This window comes from Notolepis coatsorum (genome assembly GCF_963971535.1).
Source record: "Notolepis coatsorum genome assembly, chromosome: 14".
NCBI lineage: Eukaryota > Metazoa > Chordata > Actinopteri > Aulopiformes > Paralepididae > Notolepis > Notolepis coatsorum.
This window is the reverse complement of record NC_140178.1, coordinates 13,669,579-13,697,342: the sequence shown is the minus strand read 5'-3', so window position 1 is coordinate 13,697,342 and position 27,764 is coordinate 13,669,579. Positions and strand designations below refer to the sequence as shown.

General features: G+C 43.3%; 1 protein-coding gene across 1 annotated transcript in view; it reads right to left on the bottom strand.

Annotated features, from left to right (window-relative positions):
* The window catches only part of brd4 (bromodomain containing 4), a 76,707-nt gene that overhangs the window by 26,595 nt on the left and 22,348 nt on the right, over positions 1-27,764 (bottom strand). The window contains 7 exon segments of the mRNA XM_084329440.1: positions 676-906; positions 1,623-1,751; positions 2,328-2,696; positions 4,082-4,422; positions 6,484-6,625; positions 6,741-6,878; positions 12,200-12,611. Of these exon segments, the coding sequence (XP_084185566.1) occupies positions 676-906; positions 1,623-1,751; positions 2,328-2,696; positions 4,082-4,422; positions 6,484-6,625; positions 6,741-6,878; positions 12,200-12,611 (1,762 nt within the window).

Here is a 27,764-nt window from a genome sequence, read left to right as displayed (position 1 = left end):
AAATCAAACAACAAACCAAGGTCCACTGAGAAGATACACATAGACCCCACCCTGGGGTACCCTGCGTAAATGGTAAATGGATTAATATAGCGCGCTTTAAAACTTATGCCTCACATTCACCCATTCACTCACACACCGACGGTGGAGGCAACCATGCGAGGTGCCAACCTGCTCATCGGGAGCAGTTAGGGGGTTAAGTGTCTCGCTCAAGGACGCATCGACACGCTGCCCGGGAGGAGCCGGATTCGAACCGGGAACCTTCCGATTCCCAGGCGACCGCTCTACCTCCCGAGCCACTGTCGCCCCCCTGTGCCCCCCCTGTGCCAACACTGTGCGTGTCAGCATTGCAACCATGTCAAATGTTTTGTTTTCCCAGTCTGTTCACAGTGGATACAGCCAAATATGGAAATACCTTATTGGCTAATAAAAAAAAACACAAAATAGATGTTTAGACTTTTAGAAAAGATCTTATTGGCTAATAAAAAAAAACACAAAATAGATGCTTAGACTTTTAGAAAAGATCTTATTGGCAAACAAAGAAAACACAAAATAGATGTTTAGACGTTTGTTTACTGTGGTTTGGCCGGGAGCAGCAGGTGTAAAGTGTCTCACCCCTGCTGGCTGCTCTCCTCCTGTGTGGACACACTGTCTACCTAACCCTCGCTGCTCACTGACCTGCTCCTGGAGCTCTGCCAGCCTCTGGGCCCTCTCCTCCTCTGAGTCGTCCGTGGAGGACTCCGACTCGGAGGACGAGTCGCTGGAGCTGTCCGAGGAGGAGGCGACGCGGGCCAGGGGCGGCTGGGGCTTGACGGGAGCAGGGTGGTGGAGCGTCGGGGCCGGGGCGGAGATCAGGGGCTTGCTCTCAGGCTCGTCCGGCATCTTGGCGAAACGCATCTCGAACACGTCCTGGGAGAGGAGAGGAGAGGAGAGGAGAGGAGAGGAGAGGAGAGGAGAGGGGAGGGGAGGGGAGGGGAGGGGAGGGGAGGAGAGGAGAGGAGAGGGGTAGGAGAGGAGAGAGGAGAGGAGAGGAGAGGAGAGGAGAGGAGAGGAGAGGAGAGGAGAGGAGAGGAGGAGAGGAGAGGAGAGGAGAGGGGAGGGGAGGGGAGGGGAGGGGAGGAGAGGAGAGGAGAGGGGTAGGAGAGGAGAGAGGAGAGGAGAGGAGAGGAGAGGAGAGGAGAGGAGAGGAGAGGAGAGGAGAGGAGAGGAGAGGAGAGGAGGAGATATTCCATTATCCAATTTTGGAGTCCATGGGATCATATCCCCACAAAATGATTTCTAGCAGATTAGAAGGTTATGCCTCAAATCCGATTTAAAAAGAGAAACAGTTACAGAAAACAAGTCACAGGGACCATAGAATGTAGCGAAAACTATCAAACAAGTTAACTGTAACTGTCTTAGTTGATTTCTTATTGATAATTCTTATTTATTGTCCCTATACGAAGGAAATTGCTGATATTGCTATGTCTCGTTTTGTAAGCTTGTCTTCACTGCAAATGAGGGTAACCTCAGTGTCTCACGAGTTGAAATAAAGGTTAACCTTCTGTAGTGTGGTAGTGAAAGGGTTAAGTGGTGTTTGCATGTTAAAGCGTGTGTAAGAGATGTTTGCATGTTAAAGCGCTTACCTGTAACTTGCGCGCCATGGCCACCACCTCGTGGTCTGGTGGGTTGTACTTGTAGCAGTTGGAAAACATTACCCGTACGTCAGCAGCAAACGTCTGGGCTTCCCTGTACTTCCTGGTCTCCAGCTTGTCCTGCGAAGACAGCGAATACATTAATCACCAGCCAAGACAACTTGTGTTCAGATACAACGCCAAGAAGAACATCCTCTCGCTTTACTGGCGTCGGTTTGACAGCCGATGGCATGAAGACATGCTGGTGTGAGTTCTGTCTCAACAGTGGCGTTGGTGATGTTTACAAAAACTAGACCGTTTCTAAATGTGACCTATTCGATATCTATAAGCCTCAGAGCGTTCATAGCAGTCTATTTCATAATGTAACTTATTCAATATCTCTAGGCTACAGAGTGTTCATAGCAGTCTATTTCATAATGTAACTTCAATATATAGGCTACAGAGTGTTCATTTAAGACATCCATTAGGACATTAATACATTAGGACATTCATCCAAAAAAGGAACCTATATTTATGTACAGACAGCATAATGTTGAGATTAAACACCTGACCGCTTGGGGGAGGGGTTACAAACTATTTCCTGTGACCGGAATGTATCATTTCCCCATTACATTTCCAGGTTCTAGAAAACACAAAACCATCAACTCTCTTGACCGGAGTAGGGGGGGGGGGGGACCCCGTCTCGCGCCAACGCACCTTGATGGAGCTGAGGTCCATGGGGTGCTTGATGATGTCGTGGTAGTCGTGCAGGCCCAGCGTGTCCACGTCCACGGGCTTGTAGAAGGGCCAGGCGTAGGCGGCGTGCTTCTTGGAGATCATCTCCCGGACGAGGCTGGCACAGTAGCCCAGCTGGTCCTGCGGCTCGGGGCTGTGCCCTCCTCCCACGCTCAGCCCCACGTGGTGCTGAGAGTCCGGGGCGTCCTTCTTCATCAGCTTGGGGGGCCGCGCGCTCTCTCGCCGCGGCAGCGTCTTGCCCGACTTGGACTCCGCCGGAGAAGACTCGCTTAGTTGGTCGTTCGCCGTGGGTGTCGTAGTGTCCGCTTTCCTCTTCTGGCTCTTTCTCTGCTGCGTGGGGCAGAGCGACGGGGGGAGTACGGAAGTAAAAACGAGCGGTTAGATTACATTACATTACATTTAGCGGACGCTTTTATCCAAAGCAACTTACAAGTGTTGTACAACAAGTCATCAGGAAGGGCACAACTCTATCCGCTGAGTAACAATGTTCATCAAAGTGTCGAGTGCTACAGTGTAGGTTGGTATATTAGGACAAACCCATGTTTAGATGCCAAAACAGAGCAGCTAAGTGTTATGCCTCGTCTCCGTTAGCTATGTTCAGCCATGGTCTAGCATGGTACGGTATGGTTGGGTTTGTGTCTCCATTGCATTTCTTGTAAACTCTCCAGTTGCTATTTCAATATTCACACCAGCAACTGAGGTACATGAGCCAAACCATGATGATACAACAGTCCCAGCCGGCTCCAAACCATGACGATACAACAGTCCCAGCCGGCTCCAAACCATGACGATACAACGGTCCCAGCCGGCTCCAAACCATGATGATACAACAGTCCCAGCCGGCTCCAAACCATGATGATACAACAGTCCCAGCCGGCTCCAAACCATGATGATACAACAGTCCCAGCCGGCTCCAAACCATGATGATACAACAGTCCCAGCCGGCTCCAAACCATGACGATACAACAGTCCCAGCCGGCTCCAAACCATGATGATACAACGGTCCCAGCCGGCCCCAAACCATGATGATACAACAGTCCCAGCCGGCCCCAAACCATGATGATACAACAGTCCCAGCCGACTCCCTCTCTCTTGGCCAGGTTGTGAAAAGTGTCCGTCTCTTGGCCAGGTTGTGAAAAGTGTCCGTCTCTTGGCCAGGTTGTGAAAAGTGTCCGTCTCTTGGCCAGGTTGTGAAAAGTGTCCGTCTCTTGGTCAGGTTCTAAAGACAACGGAGACGCTCACCGTGTGCCAGACAAACCACAGCGCGGCTAAACACTGGCTAGCGGAGACGAGGCATAACATAGTGGACCCCTTTAATCCAATCACAAGTAAATCCATTCATTTTCAGTAGGAGTGGCCCCCGGTGGAAATTAAACCTGTTAACCATGTTAGATTAGATTCAAATACAATACATTTGAATCTAATCTAACATGGTTACTGTGTTGTATCAGTCTATCAGTGATAGTCACTATAGCCTATTGAGATTGAGAAAAGCTATGTGATTTAATATTCTATTCTTTGACGTCTATTTTGCTGTTATCTATTTTATACTTATTTTATGTATATTCAATGTTGTGCTTATTTCATGCCAATTTTACACCTTTTTCTTTTGGCGACTCTTGTATGAAAGGTGCTATACAAATAAAGTGAATTATTATTATTACTACTGCTACACTCTACTCAACAAGCCCCCCCCCCCCCCCCCCACCACTCACTTTGGTCATGGGTACCGGGGTCTGCAGCATAGGAGCGTTGCTCTGGATGGGTGCAGGGGGGAGGGGGGCCTGGGCGGGGGTAGGCACAGAGGTCATGATGGGGCCTTGAGGGGTGCAGTCCGAGGGGCCGAGGGAGTAGGGCGCTCCGAGCTGAGGCGCGTGGCTGGGTAGCGTGGGGGGCACGCGGGGCGGCAGGGCCTGCAGGATGGGCTGGGGAGGTAGAGAGGGCGGGCCCTGCGCCGGGCCCCTGGTCTGCGGCGAGGCCGAGAGGCCGGAGAGGCGGTGCGTGTGCGGGGTCGTGGACGGAGAGTCGGCGATGGGCCCCGGCTTCAAGCTCAGACCTGGAGGGAGGGACGGAGAAGACGGTCAACAGTGGTCTCATGGAGGACAACAGCATCACAGCCTGAAGACGTCTCATGTACACATTTTGCACCAAATCAAAGACGATTTATAAAACCGGGTATCTTTTATAAAACCGGTTATCTTTTATAAAACCGGGTATCATATATAAAACCGGTTATCTTTTATAAAACCGGGTATCTTTTATAAAACCGGGTATCTTTTATAAAACCGGGTATCTTTTATAAAACCGGTTATCTTTTATAAAAACCGGTTATCTTTTATAAAACCGGGTATCTTTTATAAAACCGGGTATCATTTATAAAACCGGTTATCTTTTATAAAACCGGTTATCTTTTATAAAACCGGGTATCTTTTATAAAACCGGTTATCTTTTATAAAACCGGTTATCTTTTATAAAACCGGGTATAATTTATAAAACCGGTATATTGGCATCAAAATCTGTTGGTATATCAATATCAATTGCTATTCTCCAAATGTCTGCGATTTCCCAACAACATCACTTATCAAGTACAAATTATAGATACCATTTATATTAGTCTTTTATCATCACATTCTTAAGAAACAAACACTGTAATCACAACTATCTACCTCATGCTACAGTCTACCCATATTTACATTTACATTTAGTCATTTAGCTGACGCTTTTATCCAAAGCGACTTACAAGTTCTGTACGACAAGACAGCAAGAAGGGTACAACTCTATCAGCTGAGTAACAATGTTCATCAAGTGTTGCGTGTTACAGTGTAGGTTAGTTTATTAGGACAAGTGCATGACAGTAAGGTTAGTCAGGGTTAGATTTTTTTTTTTTTTTTTTTTTTTTATCATTTCAGATAATGGTTGAAGAAGTGAGTCTTTAGTCGACGGCGAAAGATTGGACGGGATTCGGCTGTCCTAACTGGGATGGGTAGTTCATTCCACCATTGTGGGGCAAGGACTGAGAATAGGCGGCTTCTCTTTGATGACCCTCCGGGAGCTTGGATAGGAGTAGGTCTGAGGCGGCCAGAAGATGCAGAGCGTAGGGGTCTTGAGGGTGTGTAGTTAGAGACCATTGACCGGAGGTAGGCGGGAGCGGTTCCCTTTGCTGCACGGTATGCTAGGTCGAGGGCCTTGAAGCGGATACGTGCAGCAATGGGGAGCCAGTGCAGGTCCCTAAGAAGTGGGGTGACATGGGCCGACTTCGGTAGGTTTGATATCAGGCGGGCCGCTGCGTTTTGAATGAGTTGAAGAGGCTTGGTGGCAGTGGCCGGGAGGCCAGCTAGCAGTGCGTTGCAGTAGTCGAGGCGGGAGATGACTGTTGATTGGATGAGGAGTTGGGTGGCTTCTTTTGTCAGGAAGGGGCGTATCCTTCTGACGTTGCTCAGGAGGAATCTGCAGGTTCTGGTTGTCGCTGCGATGTGAGCAGAGAAGTTCAACTGGTCGTCGAGGACAACACCAAGGTTCTTGGCGGTCGGGGACGCGGTCACAGCTGCATTCTCGACTGTGATATATACATATAACGCTGTATGATAGCATGTACAATGATGCTGTATATACCCTATATATATATACACATTTATACATATTTGGATTTACTGCATATATATATCCATATCGTCTGAATATACCTGCATATAATCCTTCTATATACCTACTTATACACCTGCATATAACCCATAACTCTGTATGATAGCATGTACAATAATGCTGTATATACTGTATATATATATTTACCATATATATATTTATCCACATCTGTATCAATGTACCTGCATTTAATCCTTTTTACATCATACTACCATAGTGTCTTTAAACCTGTATCACTGTAATAATAATATAACACTGTACATACATCTGATTAGCCTTATTGCTCCGTAGTACTCATTTACCGTATATATACTCCAGTTTAATCACCTGTACATTGTATATTACTGTTGCACTTTACTGTTATATTTGCACTCTGGTTGGATGCCATATAAGTCTTCTCGTTGTACTGTACTTGTGATGTATGATGACGACAATACATTTGAAATCAAATAAAATCTAAGGTCAAAGGTCGCACCTCCTTCCCTCCGGCCCCGGCCTCGCCCCTTGCCTCCCGTCGTCATGACGGCGATCTCCGTCTCCTGCTGAGGCATCTCCTTGACCTTTTGGAGGAACACCTTCTCCAACGACTCCGCCATCAAGACGATGTCGTCTCCGGACTGCAGGGGGAGACAAACGCCTGTTAGCTGAGCACCACACACACACTGCCTGAACACCACCGCCTGGCATCCCTGATGACACGAGGGGACCGGTCGTCTGCGTGACCAACGTTACCTTGTTGTAGATGTAGCAGTTGGTAAACATGGTGTTGAAGTCGTGGATACATTCTTGGGCGTTCCAGTAGTAGCTGTTCTCGAGCCTCTTCTTGATTGTTCCCATGTCCATAGGACATTTGATTATTGTGTAGTAGTCCTGGAAGCATTAGAACACAAGGTTAAGCGTCAATTTGTAGTCGGCAAGATGAAATTCTTCAAACGTTGTGTAACCGATATGACCGATGGGGCACACATACCCCCATCTGCACCTTTGTTTACACCGTTTATTTTGCCGTGTCGTTGGGATTTAGTTGAATTTGAAAGAAAATCTCATTTCTAACAAATCACTCACTTCATTAAAGTTCAGTTTAATTCACTTATAATAAAACATTTTCCTGCGGGCTAACGCTGTTAGGCACAAGGCCAGCGGCTCAACCAGTTTGCTGGCCCTCTCGTCACGATCATACAAGACCGTGAGACGTTCTCAAACAATCAATATGGTGTGCTTTTCAATTTAGTTATTTTTTTTGCTCCAGAATGCTGCGGCACCAAAGAGGATGAGAACCACTGGACAGCCCTGTCACGCTCCATTAGCGGCTACACTGAGCGTCTGAGGCCACTACCAAGATCTCTTTGTTTTCATCATTCTCATGTAGTATTTGTTAATCAAGAATGTCATCTGAAATGATGGTATGACTATTCAATATTTAAAATTCCTCTAAATATTTTAATTTATTTACAAACAGATTCCTTTAATTTCCTCAAAATGTTGTGACATCTTATTTTTCATTTAAAGTTTAACACACAAACAATCAATTATAATACACAGCGTGTCGTGAGCTGTTTCGGTCTTATGACAATTACAGGAATACCGGACATCAACATAATTAATATCTATCTAATCTATGTGTTATCGTTGCTACTACAGGTTCTTTAATCTTGAACTCTTCCTTCGCAAAAGTATTTTTTAGTAAAGTAGCGCAGGTACAAACAGTTGTCCTGAGTGATGAAGGACTGTCCCGGGTACAAACAGTCCTCCTGAGTGATGAAGGACTGTCCCGGGTACAAACAGTTGTCCTAAAGTGATGAAGGACTGTCCCGGCGCCAAATCGCAGCTCATGTTTCGAAGGGGACATTATAACGATGTTTACGAAACAGAACAGCATCCGCATTCAAGTTAATTAAAGTGAAACTACAGTCAAAAGTCGACTAGCAAAATGTGGCCGTAATGGCAGAGTAGCAGTTTCCAAACCACTTCCAGGACCTCAAAACAAATGGAAACGTCAGCGCGGGCCAAAAGTGATCATGCTTTCGCTGAGGCAGCCTGAAAGAACGTCTTGTTTACAGAGGACGAGGTCGATCATTTGAACTTTCGGATAAAAATTGTAGGGCTTTTATGAGGAGACGGGCTGCATGGACGGTTAAAGGAGCTGTAAATGGTATTTTGTTGTTAAAATAAGTGTTAAGTAGCTCTGTATTCTGACAGCCATCACTGATATAGTGTTTGGTCAGGAACATGGGTCTCCCAGTCCCTCCGCTCTGCAGTAAACAGACATTTTATTTTCTGGTATCCCGTTCCCACTTCATCCAACCAGGAGAGAGAACTCCAGATGGAAAAAATTGTCTGACAAAAATGAGAAATAAAAGCTAGTCTTAAGCAAATATGTACTTGAAACAATAACATAATCAGCCAATTTGGCTTGGCAAGATTTTAAAAAAATAAATAGAGGGTTCTCTCTCCTGATTGGATAAAGTGATATTACCTAGATCTTTTTTTCTAGAAATCTTGCCATAATTAGCTGATTATGTTATTTTGTGTTTACTGCAGAGCAGTGGGACTGGGAGACCCATGTTACTGACCAAACACTATATCATTTTAACAGTGTGTGATACCTACAGTCAAAAAAGGCTGATGGCAACAACATTCAGGTTTGGGGCGGGTTTGCCCATTCCGGAGTGGGTGACAGGATGGACTACACACGGACCAGAGAGAAGCCACTCTATCCTACAGCCATGACATCTCTTCTGACTTAAAGGTTGTGTGGAAGAGGATTCATCTTCCAGCAGGACAGTGATCCGAAGCACACATGAAAGCTTTACCAGGAGGACTATGTGAATTCCAAGGAAGAGCAAGGAGTGTTGACTCGTATGCCGTACCCCCCGCACACACACCCCCCGCACACACCCCCCCCACCACAGTCACCAGACCTTGACCCCGTCTACGGGAACATTTGGAAAGGGGAAAATGCAGAACATACTGTAAACATCGCAGGACGACCTCAGGAATGCTCTCTCAAAGGGTTGCTGGAATTGCGGATTCTCAAATTCTACCCAAACTTGTGGAATCAATGCCAGACAGAATACAAAGCTGTAATTAAGGCAAATGGCAGAAACAATGTTGAGACATTTTGACTTTGTTAATATTAGCTAAATGTTTTGAATTGTGTTTCGTAAGGATGATGTCGTTTGGCTTCAGATAATCAACAGAGTAAAGTTTTACTGCTGGTATTTGATGAATGATGAAAACAAACTGGTAATGAACTCAGACCTTTGTTCACTGTATATCCATAGAATCCACTGTATATCCATAGAATCCACTGTATATACATAGAATCCACTGTATATTCATATAATTCACTGTATGTATATACATAGAATCCACTGTATATCCATTAGGGGTGTAACGGTACACGTATCCGTACTAGGGATGCATGCACCGATCCGATATTGATCTTATCTGACCAATCTTATCACACTTTTTTACTGTCCGTTCTATTTTATTATTTTTAGCCTATTTTAAACTGAATCAAACCGCACTTTTTTACTCCATCTAATCTATTCTATTTTATTATTTGTATTACTGAAGAACTGTGATTTGCCTTACCTTGCTACCTCTCTATCTCTTTTTATGCTCGCTTATGCCTGTATTTTTTACTGTTGTGAAGCACTTTGAACTGCAACCTCTGTATGAAAAGTGCTATACAAATAAAGTTATTATTATTATTGATACCGGATATTGGCCCCGATATGACTAAAATAGCTAGATCAGGTATCGGTGACCATCTAAAAAAAAAAGAAGAAAAAAAGATTTATAATAATATATTAAATTAAATAATAAATAACAATTCAGTACATTTATATCTATGTGTTCATTTGTTACATTTCGTTTCACTAAGTTATGAAAGTAATGTTTTAAGTCAAGCCTGATGTTGCCTTGCACAAAAGAATGATCCCAGTATCTTCCACAGTGAGGCATACAGTTTATTAATTGAACAATGGGTATCGGATCGGTATTCTGTATCGGCCGATACCCAAAGCCCAGGTATCGGTATCGGGACTGAAAAAGTCGGATCGGTGCATCCCTAATCCATACTGAACCGGTTCAGTATGCACTGTGTACCGAACGAATGCATGTTAACCACCAACGGAACGCGCGTGCAGAACACCCCTCCCCAAAATATAACTTGCGCAAAGGGCCGGATGTTCGTTCAGCCCACGCACAACACAGAGATTACCTGTAATTTAGCATAGCCTCATAGTGTGGCGAACTCACGCACGCACACACCCTCTCTCCCTCTCAGTGCGTGGAGGATTGGTGCTAGATTGAGAAGGGGCTGACTCTTGGAGATCAAATTAATGATCGTTTGCGGAATATAGAACTGACATTCATACACCGCAACGCGCCTCCAAACAATGTGTGATAAACATGAATTGATATATATTTTCCTTGGCATGAAACAGGAAATAGTATTTACCATTAGGGACCTGCATGACGCTTCTTTCTCTATTCAATAACTTTTTACCCTGAGGGATGGTGGTCGCGGTTGTTGTTGTATTCAGTTCAATGACGTCGTGTGTCTCCTATCCGTCATGCAGTGCATTCAGGCCCACAATCTAATATATATTTTTTATTAAAAAAATTATTAACAAGTTGATTATTAATTTGAATATAGAATATTCATTGACAGCCCTACTTAACAGTTACTGCATCACCCCTGAGTGGAACATGGAAAGCCAAATAAATAAACGTAAACCCTCCCCCAGTGTACCGGAAACCCGTACCGAACTGTGACTTCAAAACCGAGGTACGTACCGAACAGTGATTTACACCCCTAATATATCCATATAGTCCACTGTATATCCATATAATCCACTGTATATCCATAGAATCCTATATAGGACTTGCAGGTGGAAAACGGCCATTTCTGACTCTCAACACAAAATAAAAGTAGCTCACTCCAATGTTTACACCAATGTTGATCGATAAGGAGTCCTTTCTCAGCAAAACCCACGCTGCTCTTCATACTGGCTCTGGCTAGTTGGCCACAAGCTGAAGCAAAGGCAGTGGGGTCAAGCTCCCGTCAGGACAAGCTGACTCAGATATCTACTTTGTGTGAACTTTGGGCGAACCCAGAGTTTGCTCTGAACAGGGTAAATCTGCATTAAATGCAGATTTACCCTGTTCAGAGCAAACTCTGGGTTATGATGCCCCTCTAGCTCACGGAATGAACTCCAACAGTCCTTAAAGCTGGAGATTCTCCCCTCTGTTGCAGAGTTTAAAACCTCGATCTCCAACCTTTGTCAATCAAGTTGTACGTGTTTTAATTTATTTGTTATACTTGCTCTTTGCCTCGTCTTGTTGTCTCATTATGATGATTTTATATGCTGTGTGATTTTATGATTTAAAAAAAAGTTTTCTTATTTCTGTATGTATACCCAACGTTACTGTAAATGAGGGAAACCTCAGTTGCCTTTCGAGTTTAAATAAAGAGTACATTTGTAGTGTACAGACAGGAGCTTGACCCCATTGACTCTGCATCGTTAACACTGTCTATTTTTATTTTGTACTTTTCTACTGTACTATAATTGTATTGCCTGTATATATGTCTTCTACTATTACCAATCGCCCATACCTGTACACCCCCCCCCCCCTTCCTCCTCCCCCATGTGGCTATGATGCCTGAATTTCCCCAAGGGGATCAATAAATGAATATCTTACATCTTATTTTTTTATTGAATCTTGATTTTAATTTAATCAGTTTGTATGTCTGTCATGATGATCAGTATTTATTTATTTTAGTATATATCTAGTGTCAAATGGCTATAACCGAGACCCGAGTGCTATATCTCGTGCTTCCATGTCAATGAAAAATTACAATAAACATGACTTTAACTTATCTTATCTAAAAAATCACAGTTACACAGTTCTTTCTCAAATCACTTGTATTCATCAGTGTTTGTAAATGGAAAATAACGTCTTCAAACCTGTGTTGTATCTTCCTGTGTTAGGTAGGTCTAACATTTTGTTCTTTTTATAAAAGATTGTAATTCAAAACCTTTTTTCTAAATACCACCGCGAGGATCCAGCAGGGATACAAGGAGATAGAGGAGGGTAGTAATGCCGACTAAGTACAGCGTGCGGTCGACGCTGCGAGATCCAGATAAAAAAATTAAAAATAAAAACAAGCAACAACTCACAGGCAGGTTTAGCTGGGCTGCGTCCACGGGAACCTGGAAGGGCCAGGCGAACTGGTGCTTCCACAGGGACTTGCGCACCACCTTGAGCAGGTACTGTAGCTGATTGGTCTGGCGCTTGGGTCTCTCGGGGTTGACGTACTCGGGGGGGAAGGGGTTGAGCTGGCCGGGGGCCTGGGCGGGCGGCTGGCCCTGGCTGCTGCCGCTGTCCGACATCTGCGCCGCGTCCAGACCGTCCCCCATGCCGACGGGCTTGGACGCACTGGGCACGGGTCCCGGGGCGGGAGCTGGCGCTGGTGCGGCGGCGGTGGTGGTGCTGGCGGTGGTGCTGGCGGGACACCGGCTCAGTCTCTGCCCCGGCGCGGACTCCACTGCCAGAGGACCGCTGATCCCATTGCACTCCTCACTGGACTCTCTGGGGGAAGGAAGGAAGGGGAGAGCGTACGGTTATATAACGACACCTCTGTAGACCTCGGGAGGCATCTGCAAGACGAGCCTATCACACCTACAGGCATCTGGCATTGTTAGAACAGCAACACGGTCATTAGCATGCTCATCAAGCGTACGGCTCAGGCGACAATTCCGACAAATGATACTGCAAAATGCACTGCAGCGAGGGGAACGTCTCCCGGCTCCTACGCGCCCTCAAGACCCCGACGCTCTGAATCTTCTGCCCGCCACTTACAAGTTCTGTACGACAAGTCAGCAGGAAGGGTACAACTCTGGCAGCTAAGGGTGAGTACGATTGTTCGTCAAACAGTGTTGAACTTGAGTGCTAGTCTTGAGTGCATAGTAGTATAATAGACATATATTGTAGGCAAGGTATAGGCAAGGTATAGGCATGGTAGATTCCTTAGTAGCAAAGTGCATGATAGTAAGAGACGGTATGAAGGTTAGTAGTTTCAGAAGGAGAGTGCCTGTCCCTTGGCATGTTTCCTTTACTGAGACAATAGGAAGGATAAGAGGGAGACATGGGTGGGTGAGAGAGAGAAGTAAATGGTGCATTTATATAGCAGATTTTATCCAAAGCACTTTACAATTTTTGTTCCTCACATTCACCCATTCACACACACATTCACACACCGATGGTGGAGGCGACCATGCAAGGTGCCAACGGGAGCAATTAGGGGTTAAGTGTCTCGGTGAAGGACACTTCGACACGCTGCCCGGGAGGGGGGCGGGAATCGAACCGGGAACCTTACGACTACCAGTCGACCGCTCTACCTCCTGAGCCACTATCGCCCCCGCCGACATGGGAGAAAAGGTTCTGGCAGGGTTTCACTAGCAGTGGTCCATGTGGTTCCAGAAGTAGGTGTCTTAACCAATAACCACGTAAACCATTCCTGGGGCCACAAGCCTGCTTTGTTTCCTGTTGGATTTTAACTTCACGTGGTCAGCTCTTCCTCAGAGTCTGGTCAATGGTACGGTACCAGGGTTTCCGTTATCCAGTCATTTCCCCCCCGGAAATGTATTTTTACTGGGAAAAATCATATAATCAAATACTGACAGTACAGTATTTAAATAGTCTCCGGTCATAAAAATGTCCAGTGAAAACAATTTCCCCTTGTTTTTAGTTGGTTACCAAGTAACGTACGTCCACTAAAAGTGCTTATTTTTTGGCAGTGAAACAGAGATTTCGCTCCGACATCCCACGAGGCGGCGTGAGTGTGAGGAGCAGGAAGACAACAGTGGAAGCCAGAAGAGAGTTGGAGAGGAGTTAACTGTGACGTCACAAAAACGTTTGGAATACAGCTAGTTTAGCGTAATCTAAAAAGATTAAAACAGTTTGTGTGCATTGTCAAACTTTTTTCTCAAGACATTTGCCGTTCCATGAGTGGAGAGAGCTGCTGCAGTGCAGACAGAGTGGAGGTAATGTAACATTGATTTTATTACAAATGGTAACTGGCTGTTTTGATTGACATTAAGCATTGAGCATCGGGGTATGACGTTATAGCAAATAAGATAAATAAACACCCTGATACTGTATGAACTCTGAACTACGTTGCCTAAACTCAATTTATACCTGCCTACAACTGCCTTGCCTTCACTATAATCTAACTACCTACCTTAAACTATTATAGTCTAACCATATAACTCTGTGTGATAGCATGTACAACAATGCTGTATATACAGTGTGTATATATATATATACACAGCATATATAAATATATTTACCATATATATATTTATCCACTATTTATCTGTCAGTACATACCTGCATATAATAATTTTTAGTTATCTGTAGAAAATATATCTATCTGTACATACTCTTACTAGTTATGGTGTTGGCCAGTATGACTTACTACCAGTGTCTTTATACCTGTATCAACGTATAACCTATGACGTATAACACGCCAGTTAGGGTACCTTATGTATACGGCACCTGTGTATACTGTATACTTTACTAGTTATAGCCCACCGCTGGCAAGTATGATTTACTGCCATAGTGTCTTTATACCTGTATCACTGTACATAATAATACTATAACACTGTACATAGCACTATTACTCAGTAGTAGTAATTTATATATGTTTTATACCCAGTTTAATCACCTGTATTACTATTGCACTTTACTGTTACATTTGCACTCTGGTTGGATGCCAAACTTATTTTTGTCGTACTGTACAAATAGAGAAAAATAGAAGCAAATAGAGGACGGCTTCATAGGAATTAATTGGAGACTGCCTTGTAGTCAGTTCTGAGTTCAGCTGTGATGCGTCTCCTCCACACTACGCACCTTGCGTTTTTGCAAAGGGCGCTTTTTCAGGCGCTCTCAGTTGAAAAGGTTTCAACCATACCCGGCGTCGTCGATGTCACCTACTTGTCGAAAATCGACAGCAAAACAAACCAATCTATAACGGAGGAGGAGCTCATCTTGGCAGTTTCTGACACACTAATAGTAGTAGTAATAGAGTAGTAATGTAATGTAACTTATGTAACGTTAGCTGAGGTAGCAATGGTAATCGGCGGCATCGCTCCTTGCTTTATATTCTCTGTACACCGACATGCCTTTGAGCGCAAGAAAAATGCGTCCGATGTGATCACAGGCTTATTTCTGTTTTTATCAACACATCTTTCAACCCCCCTGTATTCTGATGCACATTGCACATATAAAACAGACACAAACGTGCACACACACAAAAGACACACTCACAAAAGACACACACACACACACAGCTCCGTATTCATGTTGGCAGTATTCTTCTTTTTAAATGTCTGTTCACGTTTTCATCAGCTAATAAAAAACAAATGTTTGACTAATCATTTCCGCAACTCCCTGAAGCATCACATTTCGGTGCCACTGTTAGGTCTATGTCTGAATTGAAAACAGGATTTCACAATTCCATTCTCATTCCTGGAAAAATAAAACATAAAAATATATAACAACAACCACCACAACAACAACAACAACAACATACCAAGCCAAGAACACTGAGGTTTTTGGAACAGCACGTTCAGGAGCACTTTTAGCCCAAGGATTTCTCCATGTGTGAATTGGGGAATATAGTAATTTTGGACACAGCAGTAGCGAGCAAGCCAGGTATGCCATATTATATATGCCCCGAATTCTGAGAAATGCAAACCATGCTTGGCTGGTATATACAGCCAATTAAAAACAGCAGGCAAGCAGCCAGCCTTCTGTGGGGGCTGAGGTGGACGACCAGTATTTCACTGTCAAGCTATGTTTTACCTCCAGGCCCAGGCAAGTGGACATCTCACTCACTCACTCCCACTCCCACCTTTTCCTAATCGTGAGTTCAACCAGAACCAACATCAGTTGATGGCAGGCACGTGCAGATTTTTTAATAACCGGGTGTATTGTCTAAAATGTCCTGATGTAGTACACGTAGAGCTGGGCGATATCGTCAACATATGATATTCAAGAGTATTCGTTTTTTCCTGTGCAAAGTACAGTGTGATTTCACATCCATGATGTCTTTTTTTTGTGTTATAGTAAAAAAACACAAACCTTCATATGGATCCATGGATGGTATGGCTTCATATCTGGTTAACTTAGGCTACGAATGGTTAGAAAACATAAACAGGCTAATGTTTGACCAGGTCTGCTTCATACAAACAGTTACTACTTCTGCCCAGTTGTAGTTTTGTTAAGAGTAGCCAGCCAGTGATGTAATGTCATAATACCAGTGATGTAATGTCATAATACCAGTGATGTAATGTCATAATACCAGTGATGTAATGTCATAATACCAGTGATGTAATGTCATAATACCAGTGATGTAATGTCATAATACCAGAGATGTAATGTCATAATACCAGTGATGTAATGTCATAATACCAGAGATGTAATGTCATAATAATACCAGATGTAATGTCATAATACCAGAGATGTAATGTCATACTACCAGTGATGTAATGTCATAATACCAGAGATGTAATGTCATAATAATACCAGATGTAATGTCATAATAATACCAGTGATGTAATGTCATAATACCAGATGACGTAATGTTATACTACCAGTCAAAAAGCATGACGTTCAAAATTATTTTCTCAGACTTTTCAACTCAATTAATTTGACGTAGCAGGCGATTCACATGGAATTTCCAAGTTGGAAACTTGTTTATCTAATAAACCAAATATGAATGGCACGTGTCAGTCTAAATGGCAAAGTGTGCTTTGACTTTAATCTCATCAGTTACCTACTTTGAAATGTTGTCGCTGTGCAATTAAGTTAGCTTATCTGGAGGTAATTGAACTAAATTTCAGAAATAATTTTGCTTGGAAGATCTGACTGATCCTTCTTCTGAGATTATGAGCTAGGGTTCACTATATCTAGGGTTCTCTCCTGATTGGATGAAGTTGGAAGAGGATGCCAGAAAATGTATTTTCTGTTTTGCTGTAGAGTGGAGGGACTGGGACTCGGAGATCCATGTTACTGACCAGACACTATACCAGTGATGCCTGTCGGAATGTAGAGCTATTTAACACTTATTTTAACAAAAGAATACCACTTACAGCACCTTAAAAAACAATCGGTGGGGATTCCAAGCCAAGGTACCAATACAAAAACCATCACATTGTGCAAAAACGTCTGGTGAGGAATCATGATTACAATTTTAAACGTCATCATGACCTCCCTTCAAACATGCTTGTAAATGTTCTGTTCTCCCAGCTGTTAACTGTTCTGTTCTCCCAGCTGTTAACAGACTGTTATGCTAGCTAGCGAGCTGTACCCAGCATGCCATTCGGCGGTGTAACGGTTAATAGGGTCCCCTCTCTCAACACTACCACAGTGTCGTTGCTGGTAAAAACAAGGGACAAAATTATATTTGCATAAACTATTCAATGTTTTATAACTTAACAACTTGTTGCTTTCCCCGACGCCGTGTTGTGGTTGAGAACGAGTACCTCCGGCAGCAACATGGTGTCTTGTATTGCCCTCGCTGTGAAGGCACTGTGTGTTTGTTTGCACAGCTGACTGACTGGTGTGAAATGATTCGCAGAGATTTTGCCTAGTTCCGTCACCGGTGTCAGTTGTGGCGCAAAATACACGTGTTGATACACTCAAGGAACAGGCTACTGTTTGGAACACACACACACACACTGTACATATTACTACTACACTGTACATATGAATACTACAACTCTGTACATACATCTGATTAGCACTATTAGTAGTAGTACTAATTTATATATTCTATACCCAGTTTAATAACCTGTATATAGTCTACTGTATTACTGTACCATTACATTTGCACTCTGGTTGAATGCCAAACTTATTTTTGTTGTACTGTACTTGTGCTGTGTATGACGACAATACATTTGAACAAATAATAATAATAATAATAATAATATTAATATTAATAATAATAATAATAATAATAATAATAATAATAATAATAATAATAATAATAATAATAATAATAATAATAATAATAATAATAGTGAGACATACAGGAGGTACACACTGCTCCCACTAAGGGTAAGATAAAGAAATAATGAACGTGATAATAATAAAAGGTTTTAATCTACCTTTTGGGATTCTATGATCAGATCGATCCACATTCCACAAACTGTTTTTCCTGAGGCTTCAATGTGTTGCGTTTGGTGTCGGTGTCTGCTAGTTTAAACAGTCTCGTCACACAACCAGATGGCACCAAGTCAAGAAACACAGGGAGTTGTGACAGATCACTGCCAAATGCTGCCTGCTATGTTGTATTGCTAGCAGTTGCAAGGGAGGAATTTACAATCTGGCCCCTGCCTACATTAAAAGCAAATGGGTAGACCGATGTGACCGGTGTGATTCCAGGGAGGGAAGAAAGGACTTTAGAACAAGACCCACGAGATATGCAAGTTCTTTTTTGGAAAACGCCAGTTGAATTCACCCTGGTACAATATGCAAAACCTTCCCTTCCGAATAACAACTCCTATAGTCTATATATACAGTACAACAGTAAACCACAGCTTCAGAACCGGTGTGTATGTTAATGCCATTCTATTGTACAACTGCTTCCCTTTTTGTCTCGTCTGGGTCTGTCTAGTAAGTATCTTATTAAACCTAGTTACTAGGTCTATCTAGTAAGTATCTTATTAAACCTAGTTACTAGGTCTGTCTAGTAAGTATCTTATTAAACCTAGTTACTCACTAGGTCTGTCTAGTAAGTACTTGTCTAGTAAGCATCTTATTAAGCATAGTTACTAGCCTAGATCTGTTTTATTAGCCTAGTTACTAGGTATCTCTTATCTTATTAGCCTAGTTACTACATCTCGTATCTTATTAGCCTAGTTACTAGGTATCTTGTATCTTATTAGCCTAGTTACTAGGTATCTTGTATCTTATTGGCCTAGTTACTAGGTATCTTGTATCTTATTGGCCTAGTTACTAGGTATCTTGTATCTTATTGGCCTAGTTACTAGGTATCTTGTATCTTATTAGCCTAGTTACTAGGTATCTCGTATCTTATTAGCCTAGTTACTAGGTATCTCGTATCTTACTAGCCTAGTTACTTACTCTGTATCTTATTACTAGGGGTGGGGGCGATACTTTGCGTGGCGATACTGTATCGATACAGGGACGCCAAGTATCGATATTTAAATATTCATAAAACATTTATATTTTTTTGTATAAGGAAGTTGCATTGTTCATTTCAATACCTGTAATAGTACAATAGTCCACACACACACGTGCATTCAGTTAAGTTGGAATATGACTGTAATACAAACAGTTCAGTTTGTCAGGTACATGCAACACAGATTACAGTGTTTACATCTGTCTGCTTGAGAAAATACCATGTTCAGCAATAAAAATGATTGAAGTGAGATGAACAGACTGAACTTTTTTTTTTTTTTTTTATCCACTTTTTCTCCCATTTTCTATATTTTCTCCCATCCCAATTTCGTATCATCCAATTCAACCCTCCTCTGTCACGAACGCTGTTTCTTGCCTCCCACAAGCCGGCTGCAATGTGGACTAAGTCATACATAGCACAAGTCCCCTCCAGTACTTGAGGTAACAGCAGTCGCATCTTTTCACCTGCGCAGCTCGATCTCTCAGTGGCGAGGAGTAACGCGTGGGAGGCTCACGCTGCCCCAGACACTTCCTGATTCTACTGCGCAGGCGCACCAACCAACCTGTAGGAGTCGCTGTCCACAACGCCCGATCCCCACCCTTCAGTTTCCCTCCCCGTAATACGGCCAATGTGTATTACTGCGGACGACCAGCTAAACTGAAAACAATGTGGAGAGCTGGATTCGAACACGCGAACCCAGCGTCTCCACATTGGTGGCGAGTGCCTTGCCCACTACACCACCTAGCCGCCCTAGACTGAACTTTATTTTATTAGATAAAACATGTTGACAATTTTACTTTGCAGTTGAAAAAAGGTAATAAATAAAATTTGATCAACATTATTTTTTCCCCCGCAATACTCGCGATATTTAGTATCGCGATACTATTGTATCGTGACGCAAGTATCGCGATAGTATCGTATCGTGAGGTCTCTGGCGATTCCCACCCCTACTTATTACCCTAGTTACTTAGTTACTAGGTATCTTGTATCTTATCAGCCTAGTTACTAGGTATCTGTTCGGTTTTGGTACGTGATCTATTGCGACACAAGGCTTAATGAGTGCTGTTAACCACCAATAAAACGAAGGGGATTAGTAGATTCTACTGACTCAGTAGTTAAGTGTAACAACTGTGTCGTTGAACAGGTACTGTGTGATGAACTGGAGGAGGAAATGACTAAAACCACAATGTACCGAATGACATTCAGTCAAAGGGGGAAGTTAAAGCTGCTGTAAGTCAGGTATTTCTTTGTTCAAATAAGTGTTAAATAGCTCTAGATTCAGACAACCATCACTGATATAGAGTGTTTGGTCAGTAACATGGGTCTCCCAGTCCCTCCGCTCTGCAGTAAACACAAAATAAATGTTCTGGTATCCCTTCCCACTTTATCCAATGAGCAGAGAACCCTAGATATTCTTTACTTATTTCAAGAAATATTGCCAAGCAAAATTTGCTTACTGCACTGGTAGATTATTCGTTTTTATTTCTTATTTTTTTCAGACAATTTTTGCAGTGTTGAGTTCTCTCTCCTGGTTGGATAAAGTGGAGGCCGCAGCTATGACATTACCTGCTACACTTGGGGTACCTGTCTAGATAAACCCAACTTCCTTTATACTTACCGATCATACTTAGCTATATAAAAAATGTAAAATAAATATTTCATGTCAAAAAAAGATTTTTTACTTTTTTTTTTTTTTTTTTGTGCCCCCCCATACTAGCTCTTGCCCCCCCTGTGCCCCCTTGTTTAAAAGTTCCTAGAATCGCCAGCTAACCTATGAGGGCCGACGTTCCACTCTACTGGTTAAAGTTGCTTACTCGTGAGTAGTACGTTCGTTGATAAAGAAAAATAATGTCCACAGCCGCTCCAGTGTAAAACAAAGATATCCAACTGGTTTATTTCTCTTCCACAGTGAAGTCTTTCTTTACAGAAGTGGTCCTAAAGCTATTTTCCTAAATATTCACGTCACTACTACAAGTTAAGAAAACTGTATTTTCCCAGTCTCCAAAATCACCGCCGACTCGACACATGAAAATTCCTCCACACTGGAAAGCCGTAAAGCAACTTGCCGGCTCTTTCCACAGCAAAAACGGTAGGCTTGGCACCTTGGTTGAGAAATGCAGGCTTCAGTCTATGTTGTTTAGTCTATCTGTTCAGTCCTGTTCAGTCCTGTTTCAAGCTACACACCCCCTGTTCTTCTTCTTCTTTTGAATTTCCGGCAGAGTAGACGCATCGTGGCGTATTACTGCCCTCCGCACTTCTTTTGATGATCTCTTCTTCTTCTTCTTCTTCTTCTTCTTCTTCTTCTTTCTTGGCGTATTTCTTCCCTCCTCATTTCTTATACTACACTAGTGGTGTTCCATCTTTAGGCCTCTTCAACTCACACTTTCTCCTTCTTCTCTGCTCCTCTTGCCTGTCCAATACTAATACATACACTAACGCTATATCCTCTGGTACAACTCTGAAGCATGCAGAAATGTCAGCACTGCCTCTGTGATCAACTGGTGGTTCTCATGATCCATGCCAAAGAATGATTTAAGAGAGAAGGAAGAGACTCCCAGCTCTACCAGACTTTTATAAAAGATTTCCCTCTCTTTCCTATACCTTTCACATTTTAGGAAGACATGCCCGACAGTTTCAGTCTCTCCACATTCACACACCCCATCTGGATGTTTGCCCACAATGCACAAGCTACTGTTCAACCCACAGTGTCCCAGCCTCAGTCTACACATCTTCACCCTATCACTCCTTGACCCATATCCCTCCACCTTGATCTTGACCCGAGGCTGCAGAGAAATAGTGCCTTCCCTTGGTCCCCCTTTCCCACTCATCCTGCCACTCAGCCTCAACTCCTTTCTTTATCTTATCTCTGAGTTCTACTCTTCCCATTGAAATACCCATCTCTTCCTCCCTTCCCAGGCTCTGTTTGGCAAGGGAGTCAGCCATCTCATTCCCCGCAATCCCAGCGTGCCCCGGGACCCAACAAAACTCCACTGACCAGCCTGCCTTCGCAATCCTATATAAAACCAACATTATTTCCTGAATGAGATCAGGGCGAGCTTTAGACCCACCTGCACTCAGAGCCATCAGTGCAGCAGCAGAGTCAGAGCATATAATCACCTGGCTTGGTCCCACTTCCTCCACCCACCACAATGCCCAGAGGATGGCAAGCAACTCTGTCACAAATACTGAGCTGCCATCGGATATTCTTTGTCCCTTACCGATCCCTAACCGAGCTAATTGTGGACTATATATAGAGACACAAATGTTCTAGAATGTCGGTTATGACATCATACGGTGACATCACAAATGTTCCAGAACGTTGAGTCATGACATCATACTGTGACATCACAAATGTTCTAGAACGTTCGGTCATGACATCATACTGTGACATCACAAATGTTCTAGAATGTTCTATTATGACAAATAAGACGGTTCAATGACAAGGGTTAGGGTTCAATATTCCTCAATGTTCAATATTCCTAATGCCGTTTCAATGTAAGGTTATACAAATAAACATATAAACATTCATATAATATAATAACCTAAATATATAGCTTTGGCTCCTACATAACCTGATAACAAGATAAACTTACGTGAAATAGGCGCTGTAGCCACACAGGATGGCCTTGTGGGCGTTAAACTCAGTGCTTGTTTCCTCTTCCTTGTGGTGATTTTTAAATTGTATCTACAGTTATATATTCTTACAGACAAGTAGCCGGAAACAACAAGCGATATCTTCACTTGTCTAGTGAGATCTGAGATCGTCTGAGAGAATTGTTGAATATACACAAATGTTCTAGAATGTTTGATTATGACATCATACTGTGACATCACAACGTTTGACTTCATTTGAATAATATAAATAATATGTATGATATAATGTAATGTAATGTTATATTATAATATAATGTAATATAATAATAAAGTATATTATATTTAGCTCCCATTTGAATAATATAGAAATATGTCTAAAAACATGACATTCTTTAGAAGTCTTAAAATAAAATGCATTTAAAAAAGATTTTTGATCCACTTTTTCTCCCCATTTTCTATTTTTCTCCCATCCCAATTTCGTATATCCAATTCTTCCCTCCCCGGTCTTGAACGTTGCTAGACTATGCCTCCCACAGGTCGGTTGTAGTGAGGACAGAAGCCTTGCATCACGTGTCCCCTCCGGTACACGAGGAGGCAGCCCGTCGCATCTTTTCACCGCAGCAGCTCGAACTCTGTGGCGAGGAGTAACGCGTGGGAGGCTCACGCTGCTCCCGTCACTTCCTGCTTCCATCGCACCGGCGTCACCAAACCGACCTGTAGGAGTCGCTGTCCACAACGTCAAATCCCCACCCACCGGCTTTCCCACCCTCCAACACTCGCCAATTGTGTTAGTATGAACAACCGGCCAGCCGGTAGCAACACCGAGAGCTTGGCTCGAACCCAGCGTCTCCTGCGTTAGAGGCGAGCACCTTGCCCACTGCGCCACTGTGTTTTTTTCACAATCTAATATAATTATTATTATTCTTACATTTTTTTACAAGTCGATTATTAATTTCAATATAGAATATTTGTTGACAGCCCTACAAGTACAATTAGTTACTGCACACTACATCACCCCTGAGTGGAACATGGAAAGCCAAACTTTCCCCCACTGTACCGAAAACCCGTACCAAACCTTGACTTCAGAACCGAGGTAAGTACCGTACCGTGGTTTTTGTGTACCGTTACACCCCTAGTGGGTGGTGGTGATGGTGATGACATTCGAATTCTAAATCAACATTCGATTTTTTTTATTTTTTATAAAAAAAAAACGATTTTTTTTTTAATCTTTTTTTTTTGGTCTATTCAATCTGTTTAAACCAATGGGGGTTTTCTTCACAGTTGCAGTTAAAGATTAGGCTACACTAATGTTATACTATAAGACGTCACCATCACTTTCATACCAACCGTGCCCTTATTGGATTATTTATGTTGACGAAACTGATGAATTATATTCATTAACACTTTGATCGCCGGGGTTAAATTCATAATTTACCATCCCTCGCCAGCCCTATTTAACATGGAGAAGTTCCCCTTCTTTGCAGGGCTATAACTTTTTAAATTGTATTGCTAAATTGACATTACTATGGCCCATTCAACGTCCTATATCTATTGTTCAGGGTGTAGCAACGTTATACTTTTTCATTCACATATTCATACTAAAATACGGTCTAAAGTATAAGTATGTTTTTATCGTTTTCTGCAGCTTTCTCCAGAACTTGATTTATAGCCCTAAATGCATTATATTGATGATCAAATACAGTTTGGTAGGAATCTGTGAGAGATAAAAAATGTCAACTGGACGTGCTGCTAGGAGTTACTACGTATGATCTGATGTTGACCGGATGGGGGGGGGGGGGGGGGGTCGTTTATAATTCCGTGGGCAACGTTATATCATTCATCTAGTGTGGGTGATATGATCATTAGAGCAGTTAGTATCGAAGACATTAAAAAATAACGCTGAAACTCACCGTAGCTTCCTCGCGACGTTGGGAGATGAGCGTGGAACAGAGATTTTTCTATTATGGGATGTCGAAATATCCGATCCATTTCCAGGTTGTATAATAGTATATACGTCCAAATCATGTTGTTTATCGAGTTATTTGCAACCGATCGACATCCATTGTGTCAAGATGGAGTCCTGCTAATGATAGCGAGTGCCCGGACGAAATATGGGTGAGCACCACTTCATCCGCATCACTTCCTGTTTGGGCGAGCGGCCGATCGGCCACCAGATGGCGCTCTTGAACCGTTGGAGAATTGAGAGGGGCTCACCAGTACATATAATGTCTCCGGGGGAGAAATATGATTTCGATCACAGATTTTTGAAATATTGATATCAAAGACGCTGTCCAGCGTCTTCGGCAGAATAAGCATGGCGGGGAAAGACGCTGAACAGCGTCTCCGGGGATTAAAGTGTTAAAGAAAGTGTATTTATTAAAAGAAAAATACTAATTTAAGTAAATATTTAACTTGCCGGCTCTTTCCACAGCAAAACGGTAGGCTTGGCACCTTGGTTGAGAAATGCAGGCTTCAGTCTATGTTGTTTGGTCTATCTGTTCAGTCGTGTTCAGTCCTGTTTCAAGCTACACACCCCCTGTTCTGAGATATTGTGGACTATATATAGAGACACAAATGTTCTAGAATGTTCAGTTATGACATCATACGGTGACATCACAAATGTTCCAGAACGTTGGGTCATGATGACATCATACTGTGACATTACAAATGTTCTAGAACGTTCGGTCATGACATCATACTGTGACATGATACATCACAAATGTTCTAGAAATAATGTTCTAGCCAAATAAGACGGTTCAAAGGGTTAGGGTTCAATATTCCTCAATGTTCAATATTCCTAATGCCGTTTCAATGTAAGGTTATACAAATAAACATAAACATTCATATAATACAATAACCTAAATATATAGCTTTGGCTCCTACATAACCTGATAACAAGATAAACGTACGTGAAATAGGTGCTGCAGCCACACAGGATGGCCTTTGGGGGCGTTAAACTCAGTCCTTGTTTCCTCTTCCATGTGGTGATTTTTTAATTGTATCTACAGTATATATTCAAGCTTACAGACAAGTAGCCGGAAACAACAAGTGATATCTTCACTTGTCTAGTGAGATCTGAGATCGTCTGAGAGAATGGACCTATCTCAAACCCTGCCCTCTTTTCTTGATCCTCCAATCACAGCTGTCGCTTACCTCGGACTTCCTCGTACAAAGTTTGTCCGAGGTAAGATTTTTGATCCACTTTTTCTCCCCATTTTCTATTTTTCTCCCATCCCAATTTCGTATATCCAATTCTTCCCTCCCCTGTCTTGAACGTTGCTAGACTATGCCTCCCACAGGTCGGTTGTAGTGAGGACAGAAGCCTTGCATCACGTGTCCCCTCCGGTACACGAGGAGGCAGCCTGTCGCATCTTTTCACCACAGCAGCTCGAACTCTCAGTGGCGAGGAGTAACGCGTGGGAGGCGGAGCTAACAATATACTCGTCATCACCATACATAACGCTCGCTTATATTGAAACACGTTGAGATTAGGGCCGTTCTTTCAACCTGAAAGTACACTTTCTTCAACCTCGAAGTAAACAAATCACAGAACGGTAGCCACTGCCGGCACCATCCAGGTATCAACGTGAGCTAACGGTAGCTAGTTAGCCAGCACAATCCAGGTATCAACATGAGCTAATGGTAGCTAGTTACTGTTAGCCGGCACCATCCAGGTATCAACGTGAGCTAACGGTAGCTAGTTACTGTTAGCCGGCACCATCCAGGTATCAACGTGAGCTAACGGTAGCTAGTTAGCCGGCACCATCCAGGTATCAACGTGAGCTAACGGTAGCTAGTTAGCCGGCACCATCCAGGTATCAACGTGAGCTAACGGTAGCTAGTTAGCCGGCACCATCCAGGTATCAACGTGAGCTAACGGTAGCTAGTTAGCCGGCACCATCCAGGTATCAACGTGAGCTAACGGTAGCTAGTTAGCCGGCACCATCCAGGTATCAATGTGAGCCAGTTGCATTAGGAGTAAAACATTTCAAGACTCAGTCACCCCGTTTTATATTACATTCCCAAAGAAGTGCCTCTGTCTCTCGTTGTGCTGGATGAAGTCACTGGCGAGGGTTTTGCTTAAATCCGAACAGAGTCCTTTAATTGTCCAAATGCGACAGTGTGTGCAGAAAGGTTTAGCTCTTGTTTGACATGCTGCCGCCATCTTGCTCAGCTCAGCTCTGTGCGGGAAAGACGGACTGCCTCCCCTGCCCTCTGCTGGCGGGTGCTGTGTGTGTGCACTACAACCAATGCCGTCCCTGTCGAAACTCCGTTTCAGTGTAATAGAAACCGAAACCCAATGCCGTCCCTGTCGAAACTCCGTTTCAGTGTAATAGAAACTGAAACCCAACTGTGATTTTGACGGTATTCAATACCGTCGGTATTTCTAAATACCGTGGTATACCGTAATACCGCCCAAGCCTAATGTAAACCACTTATTCTAACAAAGAAAAGACCACAGCCCCTTTAATTATGACGCACAACTGAATCGACAAGCCTGATAATCGCAATCAGTTCCAAAACCTTCCCTGTTGAGTCCTCCTGGTGATTCCCGACCCAAGTCCCAACACCCTTGTTCTCTCTCTCCCTCTCCCTCTCTCTCCCCCTCTCTCCCCCTCTCTCCCCCTCTCTCCCCCTCTCTCTCTCTCTCTCTCTCTCTCTCTCTCTCTCTCTCTCTCCCTCTCTCTCTCCCTCTCTCTCTCCCTCTCTCTCTCCCTCTCTCTCTCCCTCTCTCTCTCCCTCTCTCTCTCCCTCTCTCTCTCCCTCTCTCTCTCCCTCTCTCTCTCCCTCCCTCCCCCCCACTCCCGTTCCAAAGGTCATGAGCACTGCTCACGAGATGAGGAGGCGTGGCTTCATCACGGGCCGATAAAACAGACACTGACGTCACCCGCCACACAGCGCTGCCAAACAACAAACGAGCAGACCTACAGAGGAGGTAA